This window comes from Larimichthys crocea, chromosome XIX, assembly GCF_000972845.2.
Source record: "Larimichthys crocea isolate SSNF chromosome XIX, L_crocea_2.0, whole genome shotgun sequence".
Lineage (NCBI taxonomy): Eukaryota > Metazoa > Chordata > Actinopteri > Sciaenidae > Larimichthys > Larimichthys crocea.
In genome coordinates this window covers 2,109,904-2,136,571 of record NC_040029.1, presented here as the reverse complement: position 1 = coordinate 2,136,571, position 26,668 = coordinate 2,109,904, and the positions used below count along the sequence as shown (strand labels likewise).

The following is a 26,668-nucleotide window of genomic DNA, read 5'->3' as shown; positions in this document are numbered from 1 at the left end:
TGTATGTATGATAGTATGATACTATGTATGAATGTATGATAGTATGTATGATACTATGATAGTATGTATGAATGTATGTATGAATGATACTATGATAGTATGTATGTATGATAGTATGTATGTATGATAGATTGTATGCATGATAGTATGATACTATGTATGTATGATAGTATGTATGAATGATAGTATGTATGTATGTATGATAGTATGTATGCATGATAGTATGATACTATGTATGAATGATACTGTGATGGTATGTATGTATGATAGTATGATACTATGTATGAATGTATGATAGTATGATTGTATGTATGATGGTATGTATGCATGATACTATAATAGTATGTATGATAGTATGATAGTATGTATGAATGATAGTATGTATGTATGATACTATGATAGTACGTATGTATGTATGATAGTATGTATGCATGATAGTATGTATGCATGATAGTATGATACTATGTATGAATGATAGTATGTGTGATTGATAGTATGTATGTATGATAGTATGTATGATGGTATGTATGCATGATAGTATGTATGTAACTATGTATGATAGTATGTATGACAGTGGGTTGAAATTTGAGTAAACTTTGATAGGCTCGAGGAGATGTTGATACTTATCCCATAAAGTGAAATGTTGAAAAGGTTCCATGAATGAACTGTCACAGGTAAAAGGTTGATTTGGACCAGTTTATATATTTTTAGATGTATTAAGTAGTGAGTTTGGTGGGTCCTGAAAATAGAGTAGGATGTGATTGGCATATAAACTCATTTTGTGTTCTATATTGGCAGCGTGCATTTAAAAATCACTGCAATCTGTTTCCATTTCACACAGTATCCAAACTATTTTAGAATCAGGGTTGTACACATACGTCCCTGTGCAGGACAGATGAACTGATCCAGAAAACCATACGGGACAAGTTCAAAGAGTGCACCATGCTGACCATCGCTCATCGTCTCAACACAATCGTCGACAGGGACAGGATACTGGTGAGTACTCGCTTCTGTCCTACAGTTTAGATATGAAGACAAACCAATGAACAGTATTTATCCTTAATTATCCCCTTTTCTTTCTGTAACTGTAAATTAAATGTCATGCCTTTCATACTGTATATGGTGGTTATAATATCCATGCATTGACTCAAGGTAGGAAGTTTTCTAAGAAGCCTTTTATGTTGCTTTAAGGTGCTGGACTGTGGTACCATCCAGGAATTTGACCGTCCCTTTACCCTGCTGCAAAATAAAGTGGTCGCTCTCTACAAGATGGTGCAGCATATGGGTCCAGGTGCTCGACAGGTGAGGTGAAAAACAAGCTGATTTGTAATTCCAAGTAACTTCATGACATCTAAGTAGACATTTTTCCAAGGCAACACAAAGGTGTGGAGAGCCTGAAGAGCTTCTAGGTAAAGAGTGCAGATGCAAATAATATCAGAGAATGCTGAGTCCATCAAGAAAAATGTCACATAAAAAGGTAAAACCTTTGTTTCTGTGGTTTGACCCCAAAGAACGTCAGCAGTCAGATTTGGACATGTTTATGCAGAAGTTGACATAAAAAAAAGAAAATCTACATAGTGTTAACATGTAAGATAGTCATGACACATTTTAAATGGTAAATAACAAAACATTTCATCAGTAAAACAGTCATCACAGTGACTAAAACAGTATAAAATGAAGTTTGTACAGTTTAATGATGCTGCAGCATAAATGTCGTCTAAATAAATCTGAAAGTTGTTTAGATTTGGTAATCACTAGTTGTGTGCAACAATGCTACCTGTGTGTATACAAAGGCAACTTTGGATAGAGTTAGACAGCATCTTTGGTTAAGTTAACAAGTCAAAGTGCTGCAGTTCTGAAATAAGGCACATAGTTTGTTTTAAGGATAATAAGGTAATTTCTCCAAGGCAGCAGTGTACTGAGCAGCAGTCTGTTAGAAAATAAATAGTGATCCATGTCAGTTTTTACAGCACTCCTGTCTAAGCTGTCTCATCAGCTTGAAGGAGACTACAGCATGATGTGCATATAGTTGGTTCTGCTGAGGCCGGTGCCTCTGCTGATCTCGTCCTCTGTCTCTACAGAACTTGACCTGTTGAGGCTTTTCTATCCAGGCTAGTGTGCGTTCACCACAGGCTGGAGGAGTGCATTACAAACCCAGGCACTTTGTCTTCAGAGCCTCCCTGAGCTCACAGAGCTGTCTCAAAGATAATCAGGCTACCGTCCGCTGTCTCCGCGTGTCCATTTAGAATGCTCTGATGACTTCTGTTGTCGTAAGCCTGAACACAGAGTGTTTGCAGTGTGAGATTTACTTAAAGAAAAGCTTTGTAACATTAATGTGTGTTGGAGGGTCAAACTCACCTGTTTGGCTGCTTCTAATAGAGCTGCTGCCTCCTGTTTGCCAGTCTGCTGCACCATTTTATAAAAGATACCATTTGGGTCTTGAAGCAGAGTGTAAGGCTCACTATAGGCATGGATGTTCCCTGCATCGAGAACCTGCAGACAAAATCATTTTGTTTGTATTAATGAGTGTGACCTTCCTACATGTTATACATTTAGTCTGAGTACGATATTGATAGCTGGATTTAAACAATGTCCCGTGTTGTTTCAGGTTGGGCTGTGATTGGCCAGTTTCATGCTGAAAGCACCCAATGGCCAGCCAGAGGTTCATCTCCAGGCAAGTGAAGAACACTAAACACATTCTTGACTAGTTATGCTCACATCTCATCAGTTGAACTGTAATGAGAACTCTTAACAGTCCTTGCATGTGTTCAGTTAAGTATGTTTTCATCATGTTTCGCTGTTGCTGTTACGTGTATTTTCATCATTTCATGAATTTCTATTGAACCATAAGTTATTATTATGGAAGAAGGCAAAATGTAGTAGTAAGTACATTAAAAAAAGATGAATGTGAAGTTTAATTTCACTGTGTGGTGTTCTAACAGAACAACTGTACACACACACGTAGGTTTGTTCATACAGTCACTGTAACACCATAACTTTTACAAACTGCATTGATACAGTGAGACTTTATTTCGGATTGCAATAAGTTTGTAACTGTGTGCTGTTAGAACATCACATTTTGCCTTCTTACATAATCACTTATGATTCAACAAGTTATCTTAAATGCATGAAAATACACAGTTAACAGCAACAATGAAGATATACTTTATTAATCCCACGAACGGGGAAATTCTTTTTACACTATTTAATTTACATGCATTTTAACCCAGATACACATGCAGTACAAGGCATAGACATGCAATTTTTTGGGGAGATGGTGGAGTGATGGGCACCTCGGCAGTGCCCAGGAGGTGAACTGGCACCTCTCCAGCTACCAGTCCACCTTTGAACCAAGCCAAGTCCCAATGGACTGAGCTACTGCTGCCCCACGTCAATGAAACATGATGCATGCATTATTGTAGACTCATCAATATGTACTTCACACATGGAGCATATTCTTTTTTTAAATTATTTTTTGGCCTTTTATGCCCTTATTGATCGGACAGGAAGCAGGGGGCAGAGAGAGGGGGAGTGACACGCAGTAAATGGCCGTCCGATGCGGGATTTGAACCGGGGCCAGCTGCAGCGAGGACTAGCCTCTTACACACGGGGCGGCCGCTTAACCCACTACGCTACTCACCGCCCCACATGGAGCATATTCAAAGTTTTTGTGAATGTAGTCAGAAAGCATTATAAAACCTATTTATGTAATACACAGTGCTGCTCATAAGTTTACATACTCTTACAGAATTCATGGTTTCTTGCCCATTTGTAAGAGAAAATGAATGGTGACACAAACCCCTTTTTTTTCCATGTGTGGTTAATGGACAGTTGAAGCCATTTATTGTGAAACAAATGTAAGAACTCAATTTAAACCAAAATAACAACAGAAATGACCCAATTTACCCTGATCAAAAGTTTACATACCCCAGTTCCTAATACGGTGTATTTCCCCCTTTAACATCATTGTAGCTCAAACATCCCCAAAACATCAGGGATCCACACAATTTTGTCTACAGTTCCTCTTACTTTCCATTTCTTAATTAGTGTTTGAACAGTGCTGACAGGCATTATCAACTCTTTGGCAATTGCTTTGCTTTTCCAGGAGTCCAGCAACTCACTGACTTTTATACACACCCACTAATTACAAGCTAACAGATCACAGGTAAAGATAGTTACCTTTAATAGCCATTCAATCCCAATTGTTTCAAGTTAGGGGCAGGTTATCAGGCCAAATTACGAGGGTATTTAAACTTTTGATCAGGGTGATTTGGATAGTTTCTGTTGTCATTGTGCTTTAAGAAGAGTAAACACAGACATTTCACCATACATGGCTTTGGCCAACCACTATCCAAGAGTGAAAGAAAACATTTTGTGTTATCATTAATTTTCTCTGAGAAATGGCCAAGAAACCATGAATTTTGTAAGGGTATGTAAACTTATGGGCAGCACTGTAGATATGGTCGTCGTATCATGGTTAACTTATACTGGACGTGAGGTGCATGATCACACATGTGCCCTCCTGTGGTTATTTCTCTCACGCTGAAAACTTTAATCACCAAATCTAATGAGTGTGAGCACATAAGTACCCACACCACGTCAATGTGTTTACAGTTTGGTGCAGACTGGAATAAATCCTACATGGAGCTTATAATGTTCATTTAGTTGAAGCTGATTCAACTTTAAAGAGCATTTCTGGTGCTGAATGCGTTACACTGACTCAAACCAAAGCAGTTCACAAACTACAGCCTCCAAGAAGCTCTTTAAAGTTGAATCAGCTTCAACTAAATATGAAAATTACAACTGCATTGATTTTAGCTATACTAACCTAATGGACAGACAGCTGAGTGAACTCTGCTCTACAATATTCAATAAAGGACTCACCAGTATCCTGTCGCTGTCTATGATTGTGTTGAGACGATGAGCGATGGTCAGCACGGTGCACTCTCTGAACTTGTCTCGTATGGTTTTCTGGATCAGTTCATCTGTCCTGCACAGACAGCACGCACACTAATCATTTTACAGAACATGAATGACGTGTTTGATAAGAAAACTTGGCTTGCTGAGGCAAGTTGTGTCAGCAGTACCTGGGGTCCACGTTGGCCGTGGCCTCATCGATGATGAGGATGCGGTTCTTCCTCAGGATGGCTCTGGCCAGACACACCAGCTGTCTCTGACCCACGCTGAAGTTAGAGCCCGACTCGGCCAGAACCGTCTCCAGTTTACCAGGCAGCTCCTCCACCACAGACTTCAGCTGCACCTGCAGGGAACATGAAGATACCCGTTACATCATTAAAGCAGCTCTGATTGTGGTACGAGTGTCTAATAAATGGAGCTTGAACTATTGTATAAAAGTAATATCATATTTAATGGAAATGAATAAGGAGGGGGGCTTCTCAATGACTGTGTTTTTGTTCCTGGTTATTAAATTTTCAGTTTCAGTCGTGTGTGTGTTACTGACCTCTTTCAGAGCATTCCACAGTTCTTCATCTGTGTGTTGGTTAAAAGGGTCCAGGTTCTTCCTCATGGAGCCCGTGAACAGCACTGGGTCCTGGAAAACATGAAGAGGGGGGGCAGAGGTCACTCTACAGATCAGTCATTGAATATTGAAAGTGACATGTTTCTGATTTAAAATGTATATGCTACAATGTTAAACAGTATTATATTTCCTAAGTAGCACTTCAGATGTTATCCTTTCTAGCCTTACATCAAAAGCCAGCCTAAAAAAAGGACAAGATATTTTTGGGAGAAATCCCACATGACACTTGTGCCACAGAGCAAAGTGAAACAGAACAAAGACCCGTGTGTGTGGAAAGAATCAAAATAAATCTATTTTTACACGTTCAATCGAGCCAATCTTCCTCTGCACCTCCCTGAGCCAAAATATCCTCAAGCTGGTCGTGTTGGCAGTTTTAATGTGCAGTAAGTGAAGGTCAGCTATGTTTACCTGAGGGATGATGGACATCTTCTGCCTCAGGTCATGGAGGCCGATCTCAGAGGTCAAAACACCGTCGATGTAGATCTTCCCCTGAGGCTCTGCAAGGCGGAACAGAGCCGAGACCAGAGAACTTTTCCCAGCGCCGGTCCGACCCACAATCCCAACCTGACACACAGAAGAGGAGAACGTATGAGCTTCGGGTTATACGTCACGTGAAATCAGCAGTATTTGTTGCTCTGAAGACAAAAACATGTCCCACCTTCTCTCTGGGTCGGAACATCGCTTTCAGGTTGTGCAGCACCAGCGGTCCGTCGCCGCTGTAAGAGAAGTTCACTCGGTCAAAGGTCACCAGGCCTTTGCTGGGCCAATCAGGAGGAGGTCGCTTCTGGGTTTCCCAGGGTGCTTCACTCTCTAGTTCAGTGTACTCCACCACTCTCTCCACTGATGTCATCTGGAGACAGAAGAGATGCAGAACATTGTATACTGAAGTTTAGGCAACGCTCAGACAATTCTCCTCTCAATCCATCATCCATTTTAATCTGGTTGACTCTTATTTTTATATGACTGATAGTTACTTTCTAATCTGGAAAGTAACATGTATTTAAAATCAGACAAAGAGGGACATCTCACCATGTTCTCCACCTCTGCACTCTGCCTCACACCCCACTGGAACATGCCCATCAGTGTAACAGAGTAGGTGAGAGCCAAACCAACAGAGCCAGCGTCCAGCTCTAACAGAAGAAGAGGAAAGATGTTTTATTGCATAAAACACACGTTCACTTAGAATCAAACTCTTCAGTCAGTATCTGATATGTCAAAAAATCTTCCTTACGGTTTCTGAGCAGCAGGCAGCCAAAGGTGGTGATGGTAACAAAGATGGAGCAGATGCCATCAAGGCGCAGAGCGAACCAACGAGAGGTGGTCAGGAACAGGAACCAGGCCGCTGTTCAACACAAGGAAATGTGTTATTCACTGGACTCACACAGCTCAGATAAACTTTATGTCAGTGAAGCAAGGAGGAATGTTGAGGCTGACCTGAGTGCAGGTCCTGATGGTCATCGAAGGTTTTCTGGAACCTCTCCTCTGCTCCAAAGGCTCGGATCGTCCACAGACCCTGAAGAGATGAGGACAGGTGGGAGAAGACTGGACTCCGAGCTGCAGATGACAAAGAGGAGAGGTTGGTGGCACATGAGTACATTATTATGGTTTGCATTAGCTTACATACTGTACATAACATACATAGTGCAACAGTGTGTGCATCGAGGCTCTGTGATACTCACTGGTGGCCTCGAGGCGTTTGATTTCTCTGGCGGTCCGCAGGAAGTAGCGGCGCAGGTAGAGGAAGAAGAGAAGCAGGGGGAGCACAGGGATGAGGATCCAGGGGATCACCGACACTGACACACAGACCACACCGAGGATCTGCAGGAAAACCTGCTCAGAGAACAAAAGCACAAAGTTCTCATCAGTGATGTCACGTTAAATGTTAGCAGCTTCATGTCTTAGTCGATGCTGCCTTAGGGTACATACGTCTGACCTGCCAGCTGAACAGCAAAAGGTCTTTTCTTCATGATGTGTTTCAATAGATGGACCCATAAATGGCTCTTAAATTATTTGTTACTAATGAATTTATCATTCATTATTAACTTTTATCCCTCCAGACTTTGTTTACTTGCTCAGATTTGGCCATTTTCCTGATTTATATGCTTCTACATATGCTGCTACATAGTTAATTAGTTTAGCTTTTGTCTGTATTTACGTCCAGCAGTTTGCACGGGGTATTTTATTTTGAAAATCCACCGGCTTCTCTTTGCTTTTTCTGTGCCTGGCTTCCGCCCGCAGAAAATGAGGCAGGTATAGTTGCACCAAATACATTTAATTTAAAAACTACTTTTGAGTTGAAACAAATTTTGGTAATTTCAATAAACTACAAGTTTAACAAAGCATGGATTTTTCTCTGTTTGGTATTGAAAAGATGTCGAACCGTGAATTTTGTGTATCGTTGCACCCCTAATACGGTATAAGTGGTAAAATGAAGAGCCGTTTGGGAGCCAGCTCTTCTTGGTGAGCTGAGCCAAATGATTCCCATTACTACTGGGATCACGGTTCCCAGTTCAACGGTTCAAGATACAGAAGGCCCACATAGAGAGAGGCTTAGGAAGAGCTTCTACTTATCAAGGATTTTAAATAAAGACCCCATCTAGGACCATTTATTCCTCATTACTGTTATGTTGCCATCAATATTAGTATTATTACCATTTTTATTACTTTAGTTCCATTAAGATTACTTTCATAATAACCATTCCTATTTATAACATTTTATTCTTCTACTATTTTACACTATATTCATTTATCAATTGTAAGAGATCCTAGCTTATGTGTCACAGATGAATGGAATAGGTCTCGTCACCTGTATAAAGTCTACAAAGGTCCATGGCAGGTTAGAATCCAGCTGTCCAATGTCCTTTGAAAATCTGTTCAACACTCTTCCTGAGGAGAGAAGACAGTAATGTTTTCCATAGTTTGATATTCTCTGTTATAACATTTCATTTAAGCTTTTGGAGTCATGCACTAAGACACATCTACAATTTCGGAATAGAATTTTTAAAACATACATGTAACTCAAAGAGGGAAGATGTATAGTACAAGTCAAAAGTTTGGATGCGGTTTTTTATTATTTTCTACATTGTAGCTTAACACTGAAGACATCTAAACAATGAAGAAACATAATAAATATGAAATTATGTGATAAAATATTTTAGATTCCTCAAAGACAGCTTCACACACTCTTGGCATTCTCTCATATGGTTTTCAATAAAAATCTTTGTGAGACGCAGAAAGGGTGAGTGGTTTCTACATGTGTGGTTCCCACCCTGACGCATGGAGAAGGAGGTGTGTTTTTCAAGAGGACATTGAACCCCAAACACTTTTTGTGTTTACCACATAAGTGTCATTTAATAAATTTGATGTCTTCAGTGTTAATCTACAATGTAGAAAATAATAAAAAATAAAGAAAAAACACTGAATGAGAAGACTGGTACTGTGTTTTCCCCAAAATGATAAATATGATTATTTTGCATTACTTTACATATCCACAATTTGATCAATATGATAATTAGCAATGGGTAATGTTTACACTTTTGCTTACCAATGGGGTTGATGTCAAAGAAGCGCACAGGTGTTCGGAGTATTGCGGTGAACATGCGGTTGTGCAGAGACTGTGAACACCTCACCAGCACGTTGAACAGGACCAAATTCCTGATAAAGCCAAAAATGATGGTGGCCACAGTCAAACCTGGAAAAACAAAGCCCTCGTTTACACCACTGAAACAGCACAAAGTACGCACAGTGCAGGAGACATGCGGAGCATGTTTGCAGCTTACCTCCATAAACACCCAGGTAGAAGTCTGTGTTCCGCTCACTGGTGATGTTTGAACCGTTTTGGATGATCGTGATGTTTGAACCGTTTTGGATGATCGTACTGTTTGCGGTCAACTTCCCTTGCTCGTCAGCCCTGATCAGCCACAAATACACACAAACATAAATCATGCTAAAGCAGACAGCGGTTAGGAATACTGACAATTCATGTGCAGCATATTTTCTTCTCTTCAGTGTTTTTGTTTTTAATACGTACCAGTAAGCTAACCACCAATCCTGCATGATGTATGCCACCTAGAAGATAAAAATCGAGCAGTGTGTTTCAGGGAACGCCTGGTTCTCTGTGCTTATATTTACTTCACATGCAGACGTTTCACATTTCCCACTGAGCTAACATGTAGAAGGTGATCTCCATGTTGGGCTTCTTGCCTACCTGAGCCAGAATGTTGACCAGTAGGACGATGAGAAGAACCGCGATGTTGGCTCCAGCTCGCAGGTATTTCACATACAGGCTCACTCCAATGGTTCCCTGAGCGCGACTCTCTTCTGCTACCGCCTGCACTTGCTCACCCTGTGTGGACAACAAAGGATGAACTCAGTGCAGGCACACTTTATTATTCAATTGTGGTTCATTGTCTGTGTGTAATTAAAGGGGAGAACATTTTACCCTGACTATCTGACCACATTTAGGAAGATTTATGCTTCTGTCCAACGGAAACACACAAGAACTATTATGTTATAATTAACAACATACTACTCAAACTAACAGAAGTGTTTTAACAGTTAAATCAAAGCATTCTTCAAGCCCTACTGTGGCTTTGTTTACGTAGCCTCAACCTGCAGGAGCTCATTTTTTGTCCACTTGAGGGTAGCAGAACCAAACTGGTTGGTTATGGTGAAACAGTAGGCAACATAATCATTACTGTGGGGCATGTTTCTCTCTCGTGGCTCTTTTTGGTCTTCAAATATCTGACACTTTAGCTGCTAAGCGTTCCACTACGTTCACCAGTTAAATCACAACCACTATTATAGCCACCTTGTTCTCCCTGTGTGTACTGTAGGGTCAACAGGAATTAAACTTTACACTGTCATCATACTGATTTCAATTACTGGCAGATAAATACTTAATGCATACTGTTTTGTTCTTCCACTAAAGTTAAAGGTAGAGTGTGTAAGATTTACAGCGGGGGTGACATACGAACCAGTAACTGGTCTCCATCTTTGACCGACTGCACAGAGGTCTCAGAGAGCACAGAGTTCTGCGACAGAGTTCTTCTCCTGGGGGAGATGTCTGCAGGCTGCTGCTCCTCCTCCTCCTCCTTCTTCAGCAGGGAGGTGAAGTCCACGCCAGACTGCTGCAGCTCTGTGTACGTCCCCTTTTTTACCATGTGACCCTGAAACGTGCAAACGTGGTTAACACATCTGCGTCGTGTTAACATACCACTGCCCACACCCAAACACCATGTCATCGTGTGTACACACACTTGGGACAGGTTTATGGTGAATACATTTCATGATACTATGAACAGTCTGCGGTGACGTGGACAGACCGTGATGTTCATTATGTCGTTACAAAGAGCAACATTACAAGTTTGTCCTGGATCAATGATGTCTTGTGTGCAAGGGTGGCCATTTGACCTGAGGGTGGTGCTAGAGGAAAGCTCACAGACTGTCCAATCAAAATGACTTGATCCTCCTGTAAGACTAACATTTCTTGTATTTAAAAAAAAACAAAATCAGGAGAGAACCACCAACAGCAAATTTTACAGACCATTGATATTCATTTCTGAGATATCTTTTTTTAAATAGAGGGACTGTCAATGAACATGCATGAACTGAAACAATGACCCTTCTATTAAACATTTGGCATCCTCTAAGAACATTTCCATCATTTTATCTCTAGTCTTTATAAAGCACAGCCATCCAGTTTAATAGGAGGCGGTGAAAGGGACGAGGCAGCTACAGATGAATGACAGAAGATATTCTATTAAAGAACAAGTAATCTGATTGGACGAGCTGTTCCATGGGTGACGATACAGACAAACAGCACTGCACGTATCACTCCACTTTTACAGGTGTTCTAACGACATTCATGTTACATTAACGTCACCATCTATCTTAGGTCATATAAACTGTGCACCACGAAGATGAATGGACACACACAAGGTTAAACCGTTCACTGCATGCTGCTGTAAACTGAGTATGGTTACCTGATCAGCCGCTGTAGGAGACGACTGTAGGAATGAGGCAAACTGTTTAAAGTAAGAGCTGGTTGGGGGATCAGATACACGCTGAATGAAACACTGACTCAAAACACTTTTTGTCCAGTTTCCTGCTCTGTGCTGAGAAGAGCGTGCCTTCTGATAATGTTAAACATGTTTGATTTTAGCAGAACATCAGCAAACCAAAGCCACTGTCAGACTATTTTTCCCCCACTGGTCGCACACGTGATACAAAGCAGCTGGTCTGTAGAAACACGCACACCAACACAAGTGTTCATGATTATGAGTTGCTTAGCAACAGCGCAGTTGTGGTAGAATTTGAGTGGGTGGAGCCAAATGTTTAAATAAACAAACCAATCATAATAATCTTTTGTCAGTTATTGAGCTTGTTGACTGACTGATTGTTGTTTGAACAAACATACATGGGGCCAGTTTCTCGTAAGTCACTCGCATGTCTACTGAAGAGCAGATCTGTTCATAGGACTGTGCTGTAAAACAAATGTGTACATGGGGCGTAGGGTGGGCACAGAGGACCTACCTCCTTCAGGACCACAATCTGGTTGGCTGCCTTCAGGTACTGCAGCTGGTGGGTGACCAGGATGCGAGGCTTGTTCTTCAGCAGACCACAGATACACCTGACACACGACACACAGGTGTGAGCACATACAGTACACTGTGTGTTCGATTCAGTAGACCTGTTTTTCTTTCTGTGTACCTCTCTTGAGCACAGTTGTTATGTACTGGTCTGTGGGAGGAAGAGTAACAGGAAAAGTGTGGCCAGTTTCAATTGTCCGCTTGACACTAGCAGCACCGCACCTCTTCCTGGCTCAGGCTTAGTTCTGGCTCTTTCAAACACTGTTAGCCTTTTCTCGATCTTCTTGGTTATGAAACAATGCAGATACGTTTCCGTGCCTCTTTTTACGGGAACAGTCTCCTGCTGTGTGGTTCTGCTAAAGGCTCTGAGCCTGCTTTGAAGCTCTCTCTGGGGACTCTGTTGACCAGAACACTTCGGTATTTTCCTGTTCGGCTCCCCTGCTGTAGCATGTGAGATCTTAACCTGCGGCTCCAACATGGATCACTTGACAAACTGGATTGGTCGTATAGGGGCGAGAAATGGAGCTGAAAGATCACTCACTGTTCAAAGAGGTGTCTCCCGACCTCAGCGTCCACAGCACTTAAAGGATCATCCAGGAGGTAGATGTCGGCATCCTGATACACAGCCCTGACAAAACACACGTGTTGTTAGACAGCATGTCGCTACTACATCATGATTTAAGCTCAAGTCATTTGTTTTATATTTATTCTCACGGTTTGTGTTGCTCTTACCTCGCTAGGTTGACACGAGCTTTCTGTCCCCCGCTGAGTGTGGCCCCTCTGTCCCCGATCAGAGTCAGGTCTCCGTCTGGGAGCAGCTCCAAGTCCTGCACGGACAGACAAAATACATCGTCACATGGAAGTCAAACGTCAAAACAGAGCAGCAATCACACTGAGATGGTTTATTTGTTAATAAAGACATCCTAGTGTGAAGCCTTCAAACTTAATGCTTCTTTTCAAACATGGTGAAAGACGTCATCTCAAAGCCACTGAGTGACACGGCTGTGTTATACAATCTGAGGCTCCCAACCCTCTGATGCATGTATGTTTTCATTACATGTCTGAACATGTACAGAGAAGAATGCACATGCTCACATGCACATGCTCTATCTTTAGAAATGTTTGTTTGTACAAGAGTGAAGTAAGAGCGTTTTCTCCTCTGCAGACCTGTCTGACTTCTCACACTATGCGTTATCTAAGACTTATGTCAACAAGGAAGTTTGAGCAATAACGCAATGTTTATCTTTAGAGTGCATCATAGGCGTAGACGGCTTTCTACAAGTTTATCATCATCCAACATGAGGATACAGCGATACAGGAAGAGCTACTGTACGCCTCAAGAGGCTCCACAACAACTCAGTTTAAGTCTAGAGCTGAAAAAATTCCATTCATTCTGTAATCATGACAATTATACAAGCTAATGACCAAACATTTGCTGGTGACAGCTGATTAAATGTGTTTTATGTTCAGACACTTGAAAATCTCATCATGGGCACTGAGTAATCCAAGATTTTTTTCCTATTTTATGACAATTTATCATCAATATGAAGCATCAGACGCAGCCTTATTTATTTCCAAATAACAGCAAACGGATAACTGATGATGTTAGAACACCTATGACAGGTCACATTTTTTTACTGGCCTGAATAAACGTTCAGGCCCTCTTGTGATTCCCCTAGTGTGTCCACGCTGCCCATCTTGAGTGGTCTCTTGTTGCATGCTGCTCTTTGTTTCCCAGACAAACCGTTCTTCACTCATTGACATGACTGACCGTGACAGAGCGTTTCCTGATTTTGCTTTTCTTCCTCCTTTTGTGCCAAAATGAGATGACTGAGCAGCAGACATGAACATAAGTCACACCGTTAGATGTGTGTATATTTCACTCTCACGATTATCTAAAGAGCTTGCTACATTTGTTGCTAGTTACTTTTTAGAAACAAAGTTGCTAAGAGGGTCTGAAAAAAAAAGGCGCTACAACGACTGCAAGTTGCAACGCTGTGTGGGAGGCGGAACGGCAGCGGAACGGCAGCGGAACGGTCCTTTGCCCGGCGTCAACTCACACCGGACGCGGATCAGCCGCGGAACGGCAGCGGAGCGAGCCGGCCGTATTCACGCGAGATCACGAGATCACACGAGAATCCTGGACATACCCGAGACCCTGCGATAAACAGTGTATAAAAAAAACAACAACAACAAACAGCTGACTTTGCTTCTCCGACGTGGAGGAGATTATAAAAAGCATCTGTTGTGTCATAAATGATTGTGTGTTGTTCCACGTCAACAATTGGTCTCTCGTTGAGACCCTTTGATCGATCTTTGATCACCTGGTGCCACCGGTCATGATGTAACGTTGATGTGAAGTTGTAAAAAGCTACATGAACTGAGTATTGTGTTTTATTTTGAAAGGGGGCGGAAGTTTATTACGTTGATTCAAGGCCCGGTTTCCTGTCTGGTGCGCAGTGCTCTGTTGAAATTTACGAGGTTCAGCCGCGGCTCGCGGAAGAAATAGAAATCCTGCGGAAAGCTCGCGCCGTGGCGCGGAGAGCTGCTTCTGGGACGCTTCTGATCCGCGTCTGATCCGCGCCCGGTGTGAGTGCTCTCATTGACTAGACTGGATTCTATTTGCGACAGTGACCGCGGCGGTGCCGTTCCGCTTCCGTTCCGCTTCCGTTCCGCTTCCGTTCCGCGTCCGGTGTGAGTTGGCCTTGAGTGTGTGAGGGGGTGAAGATGGCTACATTTGTCAAACAATTTGGTGGCTTGAGCGGCTAAAAGTTCAGATTTCTTCTGTCAGTAAGGAAAAAATACCGGAGAGGACTTCTCAGGCAGGTAATTCTCATAACCTGAGGCCTAGTATGCCTTTCTATGTGTGACAAGAAGAAGCCTACCACACAAAGGTTCTTGCTTTTAGTCATTACATGTGACGCTGATGTCTGAGTGAATCAGCACATTTCTGCTGAATCACACGTGACTTATAAAAAGAGATGGACCTGGTTTATGGACTCTTAAGTCACACATTATTGTGTTCTGTGTGTTTTATTTGGATCATTCAGAGTCAGTCTGTGAAGAATAGGTGAACAAAGTAACAACACTTACATGTAACTCATTTACGGGCCAGGAGTCAGTAACCTCTCACTGAGTGACACTGACAGTTGAGGGCAATTATTGTTCAACCATTAAAAAAAAACGAGCAGCAACAAAAGAAAATATTTAACCCTAAGTGAGCAGCCAAGCTTGATCTCAGCTCTCCTAAATTCTTGCAGAAAAAAACAAAACAGAAAATTGACACGTAATGTCACAGAGATGTGAAATGATTTTTCTTGGCAGCTACTACAAACTCTCAGCTGTTTGGATCACTCAATATATACAGCAAGAAAGATTATTCTCAAATTCTGGATCCCTGCGTTCGACAAGTGGTACAGGGAGGTACTGAGAACATTCAGTTCATCCCCCTCTGGACTGAACTTCGTTCTACCTAACACTGGAACGGATACAGCATAACAGAGTAACTGTAAATCATATCAGCTTGTTTTGAATGAGGCTGAATGCTGTTATGGACCACACCTGTGTTCATGTTTGTAAGTGCGATGACAGCAAACAGATCCTGTTTCATTGGAACGGTGAACCTATTCCTTTAAGAGTTTAACTCTCGAGCTGACTCTGTGGGCTTGGTTTGATAACATTAGCAAACAACTCCACGACTGTCCTCACATTTTGATTAACCTTGCGTGTGCTCAGCTGTGTGTGTGTGAGAGCTCTTTTATTTCCATCTTCAAACCAGCGAGGAAAATATAAACCTCTCATGTGAAACACACACTGCTGACTGACTGCTTGACAAAACAATGACTCCGCACAAAAACACGTGCCAACCTCTCGCTTATCAAAGGCACTGATATCAAACACTAGGAGTAACTCTGCAACATGTAATCAGTAGGTGATAATCAGTCTCTCACCCTCTTTAGAGCGCAGGCTCTGATGACTTGTTCATACTTCTGGTTGTTCAGCTCCTTCCCAAACAGGATGTTACTGCGGATGGTTCCCGGAAACACCCAGGGCTGCTGTGCGGCATAGGTCAGCTGACCTTTGACCTTCAGCACCCCCTTTTCAGCAGACAGCTCTCCCAGGATGGAGCTCAACAGTGACGACTGGACGGACGTGGAGACACAAAGAAAGGTAACACATGAGCTGGTTGCTGCGAGGACGATGTGATGTCACATCGAGCTGCTTTCTGACTCTGACGTGTTGACATGAGTGTGTAACTGACCTTTCCGGCCCCGACCGGTCCAATCACAGCCAGCAGCTGATTTGAGTTCAGAGTGAAGGAGATGCTCTGCAGAGACGGAGCAGCCAGATTCTGCAGGAGGGACAAAACTTATTGAAAAGATTCGAATGATGCAGAAATGATGCAATGACTGAACACTTTACAGAATACAAATGCACACAAAGCAAACATTAAAATTTAATTAAAATACATTAAAATTAAACCTGTTTAACAACTTCAGAGCTCGAGCAAACGTAGACTGCACCGCAGCAATCCTTTATAATAACTTCAAAACAAAGGTGACTATGTTTTAATCTGAACACTCCACAGAACACACACACACACACCGTTGTGTGTTAATCAAGAAGAGGTCCAACATTCATCCGGTTTTGATACAAGACATCAATTTATATCAACTCTTTATCACTCGCCTCCTGGGGATATCCCACTTAAAAAAAGGTTTTAAGTCGTGGAAGTTCTGCGTAGCTTAACAGTGAAATGTCTCAGGGTATTCAGAGTGCTGTATGTCAGCGAGTGCAACGTATCTGACCTCGTCCCAGTAGCAGGTCAGGTCCTGGATTTCCACAGAGGGCTCCATCTTCTTCTCCTCCTGTGGCAGTGCAAGGGCGTTTTTTGTGATCTCATCCAGCATCAAGAACTCCTTGACCATTTAAAAACAAAAAAACAAAGTCAGTGATAAATCTTAAGGGTTAGACAAAAAGCAGCTGGTACAATTACTTAACATGCATGGGATCAAAGTACGTCTTTTCAAGAGTCCTTTGCTGCAGTTGTTGAGTAAATCATTCAGAATATTTCATAACTGCCACAGCAAGGTTCAAGCTACATTCCAAGCCAAGGAAATGAGAGCCAGATGTTTACGTTGACACCAGATGAGAGTTTAGAGATAAGCAACCTGAACTGGAGGCCAGGCAAGACCTTAAAGACTGACTGAGATTAGTATATAAATTTAAATTCCATCTAATCCCATTAAGCAGCGTACCTGGATCCTGCGGATGCTGACACGGCACTCAAACAGCTTCTCGATGGCACTGGGGAAGAAGAGGGTGACGGTGAGGCGCACCGACGTGTACAGCGACACCGTCACGAACACGCGGCTGGCTGAGATGGTGTTTCCCAGCAGGACGTAGAGGGTGAAGGTGATGAAGACGATGATCTTGCTGGCGCAGAAGAAGGAGGCCATGTTGAGGCCACGTAGGTAGGAGCTCTTCATGATCTTTGAGATCTCCTTTCTGAGAGAACAGAACGGAAGATCACATGGGCTGACTTCTAGCTTCACTTTTAGTGGGCATGCATGAAATGTAGTCAAAATAAGGAAGGGATGAAAGGCTGAATCTTACAAACAAATCCAAAAATGCCTTTATTATTAGAGGCACATGAATCTACTTGGCTTTAATCTTTGTGACAAACAGTTAGGGATGAGGCCTCTGGCAGAGAAGGACTTTAATATATTTTAGATTTTTTCAGGCCTTCCAAGCACAGAACAGGGAAAGTTTGCCCATGTACTGCCCAAAACCGATTGCCCCCGGATGATACCGGCATTTAAATCAGGTGGGAATAAATTAAAACAGACATCAAAACGACAAAACAACATGCTGTGGGGTTGCTATGGATACACTATGGTAAAGCCAACTCAACTGGGCATGATGAGAGCTACAAATCCTGGCTGGCACGGTGCCAGCTGGATGTGGTCCCACTTTCATTTCAATTAAGTACACAAAGCAGGGCACGCCACAACGGCAACAGCATCATAAACAATGAGATATTTACGGAAACTATGATAGGAAGACCACAAACATCATTGTCACCCATTTAACTTCACATTTTATGTGTTATACCTTTAACTGAAGAATAGCAGACTGTGTGGAGGCTGGGTGACTAATGAAATAGGTAGTGCAGGTGACAATGACAAGCCTCAAACTTTGGTAACTTGCCCTCTCTCACTGGTGGAAAACAACATGACCCAGATCTCATTTAGGAGCCTGTACCTCTTTAAAAGCTTTCTCTGATCTATAAATATCCTCACTGTAAATAGAAACAGGTCTTGTTTTTACCTTCTGACCTCAGAGACCAGAGCAGCGAAGGGTTTCTCCCAGGCGTACATCTTAATGATCCTAATTCCAGACACCACCTCGTTCATTGTGCGGATCCTGTTGTCAGTCAGAGCAGCCGTCTTACTCCTGGAAGGAAAAATACAACATTTGAGGTGGCTGACGTACTTCATGCAAAAAATAAGCAGAACTGAAGCCAGCCAAGCAGGCAACAGACAGACAGACTTCAAGACCAGAGAGAGCAGTGTGATGACAGGGAATACAGTACCACTGTGATGTACACCTGCTGTGAGCAGGACGCTGAAGAAGAATAGTTTTACATCTACCTGTGAATTAAGAATTTATTTCGAACAAACCAGACTGGCGACTGTTATAAAAATTAGGATTATACTGGGGTTCAGGCGTTTTAATTCATATAGTGTGAGTGTTTCCTGTCTTTTGTGTGTCTCGTGCACTTCCCTTATTTGGCCTGTGATTTACTGAGGCTGGCAGGGAGAGATAATTATAAATCAATAATACAAGGCTAGGAGAGACAAGGACAAGAGAGACAGGCTAGGGGAGTATCATTTTGACAAGAAACATAATGTTCATAACTGAGCAGATAACCAAAAAAAGGATAACGATGTTATGATATTATCTGTATCAGTGGGGAGGTGTCCGAAACAGCCCATTTTAAAATAATTTTTTTTTTTTATGTATAAAGAACCTACTGTTAGAGCTCCACGAGGTGCCTTTTCTCTGAAACCCTTTTTGTGTGTTGCACTGTTAAACGCTCCTTCTTGTACAAAAATAATAAATTCAACCTAAACTTTGATACTTCGGATCCAGTCTTCCTTATTAAATTCTCTTTAAAAATTCCCATAACAGTGATCATTGGAACACCTCAAACCAACCGGGATGGTTTTGGTGAGTTGCATTTTGTTCCTGTCGAGTTTGAATGAAATGTGTTTTACTATAAGTTAACGAGGCAATTAAAAAAAGTCATAAACTCAGATTGAGACACATTTATAACTATATTACTTGACCCTTGTCCAGTACTATATGTGCATTCAGCACCAGGTTCAAACATGTTTGGACATGTCTTCACAAATAGCAATACATGCATTATAGTCATTTTCCACCACGTGTGGCCATCATGTTTAGATACAGGGCAGATGGAGACTGAGACGACTTTCTGCAGTTCTCACTACTCTGCCCACAGTGAAACACCTGAACAACAGAAAGACTGCTCATCCTCTTGTCATCACACCACAGCCAGCATCTGCTGCAGAGCGGAACAGACAGACTACATGACCAAATCACAAATGCATGGCCGCAATGTCCACAACCCTACTGCCGCACAGGGAGACAAATGAAGGGACAAACAAAACTTAACTACAGACAGAGGGCTGAAGTAGAGAGAAAAAGTAGTCTGGGCATATTCTAACTCATTATGTTAGTTAGCAGCTGATCAAATGTGGAAGCAACAACACAGTCATGTGAGAGTTAAAACCCGATGTTACTGGGACCTTTGAGTGGAAAATCTGCCTGTTATCACTAGGGATGTAACGATGCATCGTGACACGATTCAAAATCGGTACAAATGCGTGACAACTCGCATCGGTTGACAGAAAAAATGATTTGCGATTCTTGGCGAATGGGAACCCGCACAGTGCGTCCTCTCACTGGTCAAACAGGCTTCCCGGTGCGTTGCGTGAGTGTGGCGCATTTGATCCGTCCTGCAAGCGACTTATGTTACGTAGTTAGTTAGTTTCGCTTTTGTCTGTTTTTACGACCGGCAGTTTGCACAGGGTATTTTATTTTGAAAATCCACCGGATTCTCTTTGCTTTTTCTGTGTCTGGCTTTTGCCCACTCGAGGTGCTCTGTGGAAATTGACGCGTGCTGCTCGCAAGTTTTAATGTTTTTATTTTATTGTTATGTACAAAACTTACCAGCCACATTGGCTGGTGATCAAAAAAGTTGGTTACACCCCCTTGTGAGCGAAAACTGCACATCACACCAGTTAACAGCAGTTTACTGTGAGATTGTTTCTAAAGAAAGCAGATATTTGTCATGTGTTTTGTTGTTTAAGATGTAAGTTGCACTTTTTATAAGAGAACACAAACTGTTTGAGAGTTTCTGTAAAGAAAGATTTTTTTTCTGTAAAGAAAGATTTTTTTCCTACAAATAAAAAGTATAATAAATATAATAAATATAATAATTTTATTTGGTCATAATTTGTCTGTAGCTCATTTTGATTTTAAAAAATCGTGAACAAAAAATCGTGAATCGAATCGAGTCGTGAGTTGAGTGTATCGTTACATCCCTAGTTATCACTGTAAACTGCTTGTGTGCTGTTCCACACCATAGCAACAGTAACTAAGGGAGACGGGCCTTCTTTCCCAGCTTCAGTCAATATCTCATTTTGTGAGTGAGTGTATGTGTGTGTTACCTGAACTTCGAAAACAGCCTTCCAAACATGGTTTGCACAGGCATGAGGAACATGAGGACCACCATGCCCGCCAGGCACGACGGGCCGATCTCCAACCACAGCAGTCCGACAACCGCTGCTGCCTGGAGGGGCCCGACCCACAGGAAGTGCAGGAAGATAGTCACCTGTTGAAGAGCAGTGAATGATTCGTAACATGATCAGAGAAGCATGCACAAGCAGGACAAAACTATTTGCCCAACATGTCTCGGTAATGGCTAAGATCTGAGGTTGTTGTGAACAAGTATGTGTAATCGTCTCCAAACACTCAGTGTAGACGGTTTCTACAGCACGTGCAGAGTCACTCCACAGGAACTTACAAAAGATTTTAATCTAAACCAGCATGATAGCATGACATGGTCTAATTAACAGCTCCACTGCCAAGAAACGAGATGCCCTGAATAAACGAGTTCTCGCAGCAGGCTCTGACCCAGTGATTAAAATGAAACCAGCTCCAGTCAAATGAACTGGGTCTGGTGCTACAAAAGGTTTAGAGTATAATCAAGCCCGAACCTCATGCGAAGAGAGACTTGCCCGTGTGAGTGAGCACAGTCAGGAGAGTGCTGACGTGAGATACTGTAACCACACACACACATTAAAATATCAGATACCCATCAAAACAATGTAGCGTGCAGCTATAATCACACCATGGACTCAGGTAGTGACTTGCAAAATTACATCATATGTGAATTTGGAGGTCTTAAACAGCTCCTTCAGCAACAGACTGCTACTCCCACCATGTAAGAAGGAGTGCTGCCACAGGTCCTTCATTCCAACAGCTGTCAGACTCTTTAGCACCAGCGTGACTTCATTTCCCCGAGTCATTTATTATCCAAGCAGCTGCGACACGTGAATTTCCAGTGTGGGGTCATTACTTTTCCTTTTGATAAATAAAATGGCTGAGTCATCCACACGGATCAGAGATCTAGCTCTAGATGTCCTTGTGGTTAAAGACAACACAGTGACTTCAGCTACTTCATCTCCACGAGTAACTAATGATCATTACAGATTAGTCTGTTAATCATTGTCCTCAAATGTCTTGTTAAATCGACAATAGAGATATTCCGTTTACTGTCTGTCTATTGAGTTGGCCACTACTCATTGTCACAGCCTTGTATTTGTTCTGTCTGTTGTCATTTAGATTTCTGTAGAATACAATGTTTTGTTTTCCCTTTTGCTCAATATTCATAGTGGCTCATGTAAATTCTATAAGTGTTATGTTTACACCTGCTGTGAATATACAAGCAAAGAAAACAAACTCTGTTGACATGTCTAAACCTACTGTTTGTGCAAGCCTCGCCTAAATGTGGCACGAGACGCAGCTTGCAAACACAAATGACTTTAAACTGTGTGCAGCTTAACAGAAAACTGAACCTCAACTTATTGTTAACTTGTGAAAAGTCTTCAGTTTCTTTTATTTTGCTTTCTTTCACTAGACATGTCAAAGGTCTATTTCATTTAGCCAGGGTCAATGTGATCGAAAGACATTATTAAAAGGTAGTGAGACTAGTTTTTGAAGAAGTGGTCACAAGGTGGGCTGAGAAAGTATTAAAAAAAGATTCTCCTATGTTGTTCTGCCTTGACAATGTCCTTCTGATTCCTCTTGTTCTCTCAAAGCCTTAAGTCTCACGTACATCATCAAACTTGTTGACGTCGTTGGAAAGGAGATTGACAATCTGGCCTGTGGTGGTTTTTCCCATGGCTGAACTGCTGAGACACAGAGCCTAGAAAGAGACAGGAACCATCACCAGTGCACCAATAAACTCAGCATGTCGTGCAAAGAACAACAATTCAGTAGTGACTTTCAGTGGCCTTGATATTTAAGTCAAGTACTGACCTTTTTGTAGATCATGTGACACATGGCCACTCTGATCTTCATCCCCGCTCTCTGGACGTGGTAGAAGTAGAGGTGATGGAGCAGTGCCAGGAAGATGGTGCATAAAGATAAACCGGCTGCATATCCCAGAGTCTCGTACAGCGCTTTGTAGTTGTCTGGGTCGTAATTCTCAAAATACTGAATCATCTTCCCCAAGACAACCGGCTGGATGACTTTAATCACCTCCTGATATGCAGGGAGGGAGACGAGGCAGGGTGAGGCTCTCCACAAATTAATTACAATGTGACAGTGCATGATTATTAACAGTGTAATGGTTTGGCTTAATATTGGTTCCACTCACCTCGACAAGGGTGAAGAATCCGAGCACTGCGTACGGTTTCCAGTAGCATTTAATGATGGCTTTGGACAGGCTAGGCGTCTGCAGCTCTTTGGTAGCCATCTGGACCTCGCGATCCCAGTGCCTGTCAGATAAAAGGTCATGTTATTTAATGCATTTCTTGTTTGTGTAATAAGTCGTCGAGCCATGCATCCAGATGAGTCAGGACTCGTCTGGGAGGCAGCGGTTCCATAATTGCATCATTAAAAAGAGGCTTCTCTTTAACGTCATAGCAATCTGTGCTAAAAGGCAAGTTTGGAACCGCTATGGCAATTTTGGTTACTAGTGGCAACATCTGTGGTAGCTGCAGAGGTAGTAATAATCGATCACTGTAAATGGGAGGTGAAATATAACGGGGAACGATAACGAAGCAGAGGCGTGTCATGACCTAAAAATCATGTTCCTTTTTTGGGTATTGAGAAAATAATAAAAAGCATTATGGTGTCCATGACAACACGAGAAAGAGCTCTGAACTCACATTTGAAGACATTGTGCATCATTCATTCAGTTTTTAGCTGGTAGCTCGTGTAAAAGTGACCCTCCTTTAACAGATTTTACACAGTGATGGTAAATGAATGGTGCTCTAAAATTGAGCTGAGTTGAGTATATGACCATTTAAGGTTCAAGTCCATTCAGAGGAGGCGGCTGGGTTTATTCTATCGGCTTCCTGTTATCAACAAATTCCATAACAAGACCAGAACTGTTGTGTCATCTCAGTACTTTTCAGCTTCCCTACTCTCAGTTCCCACTGACGTATGACATACACACTGTCGTTTAGAGAGAGAAAAACCAGCTGGTCACTGTTCTTCACACAGGAGGAAATAGTCCATTTGTTCGAGATAACAATGCTCAATGGCAGCACTTATTAAAAAGATGCATTTAGTTGGCTTTGGTCTTTTCATAAAAATATCGTAACATATTTGACAAAACTTCACTGTGTATCCACTCATGAAATAAATGACACTATAAAGTGCTACAGAAGAATTCAACAGACTTTGTGCATTTGTAAAACGTCTGACTTGAACACTGTTCACTGACTGTCCATGTTTCTACAGCACAGGAAAAATGTTTTTCAGCAGCTGTTCAAAGAGTTTAACACTAGACACGCACAAAGCTACAAATAATAACATGTGACTAACGAAGCCTGAAGAGGAGGACTTCATGATCATTTGACTGATAAATTCAGATTTCACTGTCAGGCTCAATTTATCACTAACGGCTCTGTTAGAACACCATGACATTTCCAAGTAATCTATAGCTGTGTGTGTTATTCGAGGCCTGAGTCCCGTGAAGTCCACATTTCTACACTGAATAAAAACCCCACATCTGGAGGAAACAACTAGTGCAGCTTGTGCGGCCTTGGACTTTACGTGGGTTTCTGTCTGGAAGAGTTTGTGTTTGGAAGCAAGACGTCACCTCCACTGTTTGAGCGCATGTTGTAAACAAACAGCTTGTGTTCTGAACTGTGTAAAGACGCCTCCTGATAAGATTAAATAAGGCATTTCTGCAAACAAACCTTTTCTAATGTTGGCTTAATTCTCTTGTGAGGCATCGATTCATTTCATCTTTTCAGAACACTAAAAATAAAATACCAGTGTGTAGATTTTGAGCCATCTAAGAGTGTAGTTGCTGATTGCAACCCCGTGACCTCACCCTTTACTTCCTAGTGTGAAGAGGAAACTACGGTGGGCAAGGGAAATGTGAAAGGCAGGTCCAGAGTCAGTGTCTAGTTTGTCTGTTCTGGGCTACTGTGGAGACAGCGCAGTTAAATGTGTCCGATTCTGTGGAAGTGGACCTGGAGGCTCATTCTGAGGAAACAAACTATTCTTACTTTCACCAATGAACCTACCTCCAAATACTAGTTAAAATACATTTTATAAAAGGTATCGTCCCAAATATGATGATACTTTTTCTGGAAATTGCATTTAAAAAGCAGGGCGAGTGCTAGATTTATGGACAACTGCGTATTCACAATGGGTTAATTAGGAGTGCAATGAATGGTTTATTGGGGCGTGTGATCTCAGGTGCCAGAGAGACAATAATAGAAGCCAGCAGGTCCTGTTTGAGCACGAGCAAATTGTATTTAAAAGCTTAACAACAATGCAAAGAGGTACAGTACTTCCAGAAATCTAACACTAACAGCACTAACTCTACCTTCAGCCTTAAAACATTTAATAGAAGCTCCTGTGGGAAACAGCGTGAGTATGTGACTGACTAACAAGTCCTACTCCTGAGGTCTTGATTTACAAGTTAACAAGTGTTCAAATTTTTTTGGCAAAACTTCCCATCTGAACTAGTCAGGACAGAGCCTTGTGGCTTCGAAAATATATCAGCAATCCTGATCAATGCCATGACATCTAAAAGGTGTGCCATCATACGACGTGTGACGTCTTTCTTTTGTAAATGTGGCGGTCGATGTGAGGTCAGTTTGGTTTTGGGGCAATAAAAAGGTGGCTTCTTCTGCCAAACAGCGTGACTATGTGCTGTGAATCAAAAGGAGCTCATCACCGAGGAATCTGTGGTGACGTGCGCTTGGTTCTACTGACGGCTGGTTCCAGATGTCCCCTGAGAATAAAACACTTTTAATCTTAAGTTATCTCTGACCATGTGCTCTCCACCAACATCTACAGAAGATACTTTGACGGGACCAGGGGAAACCAATTTTCGTTTCATCCCATGTTTACATGTGTTGTAATGACAATAAAAACTCCTTGAATCCTTGACATATGAACATATACTCTTTGTGTGTCATTTAATTCTGCGTGTATCTCCTCCTTGTGAGGTCCTAAAAGAAGACCAACATGTTCCCAAACCATATAAACCCATTGGTGTGATTGGACTTCTCTCTACCTGTGCAGGTCCATGCCCAGACTCTCAGACCCGTCCTCTGGTAACACCTTGTACATGTCATCTTCATCCAGCCTGCGTTTGTATCCGGTGCTGAACAAAGGGTTGAGCCACCTGAGGGAGGAAGAGGAAAACATTGTATCAAGTCATGGCTTTCAGCCATTAGTGTTGGCATCTGCTGGTAAACCAACACTAGCTGATTAAAAAACTTTTCCGTTAGCAGTGATTCAACAGGAAAACATCCCTGTATAAACACACAGAGGAATGAAAGTTCACTGTTAACCCCTTTCTCAACTTGAACTTTCTCAAACCGTGAAAACATCGCACTGACATTAGTTTTACACTCAACTTATCGATAAGTTCGTGTCACAAAACAAACAAACATTCATACCAGCTAGCACGCGGCCCCCATATTTAAATGACCCGCTAACGGCTGCTAACGTCTCACCGACTCACCAGAAGAAGATCTTCGACAAAATGCCCGCAGTCGCTGCCGGGTTGTCAGCTTTGCTGACTTGTTCCATGATAGTCCGGGCTCACACGGTACCCTTCCCACTTCAACTTTCTCCTCCTCTTTAATATCCGCTAAGCGGCGTGACTCCGCCGCACATACATATTAACGGGGAGCTCCTCACGCCCCAAAGGTGTTGTTACGTCCGACTGACTAAGGAGCGCAGCGCCGCG

The 26,668-nt window shown here is 42.2% G+C and overlaps 1 protein-coding gene across 1 annotated transcript; it reads right to left on the bottom strand.

Moving 5' to 3' along the window:
• Positions 1–1,429: 1,429 nt before the first annotated feature.
• Positions 1,430–26,668, bottom strand: abcc4 (ATP binding cassette subfamily C member 4 (PEL blood group)). Its single transcript, XM_027291662.1, has 31 exons — positions 26,441–26,668; positions 25,988–26,098; positions 23,102–23,222; positions 22,762–22,986; positions 22,559–22,648; positions 20,889–21,052; positions 18,460–18,585; positions 17,388–17,637; positions 16,938–17,048; positions 16,391–16,480; positions 16,080–16,271; positions 12,862–12,956; positions 12,671–12,757; positions 12,074–12,170; positions 10,516–10,707; positions 9,747–9,884; positions 9,570–9,607; positions 9,319–9,449; positions 9,084–9,230; positions 8,346–8,425; positions 7,219–7,369; positions 6,974–7,093; positions 6,771–6,881; positions 6,569–6,669; positions 6,198–6,389; positions 5,948–6,103; positions 5,462–5,551; positions 5,088–5,260; positions 4,885–4,990; positions 2,359–2,493; positions 1,430–2,276 (listed from the first exon to the last, which is right to left on the bottom strand). Exons 1-31 carry the CDS (start codon positions 26,506–26,508, stop codon positions 2,187–2,189), a joined length of 3,978 nt encoding a protein of 1,325 aa, XP_027147463.1. The 5' UTR covers positions 26,509–26,668; the 3' UTR covers positions 1,430–2,186.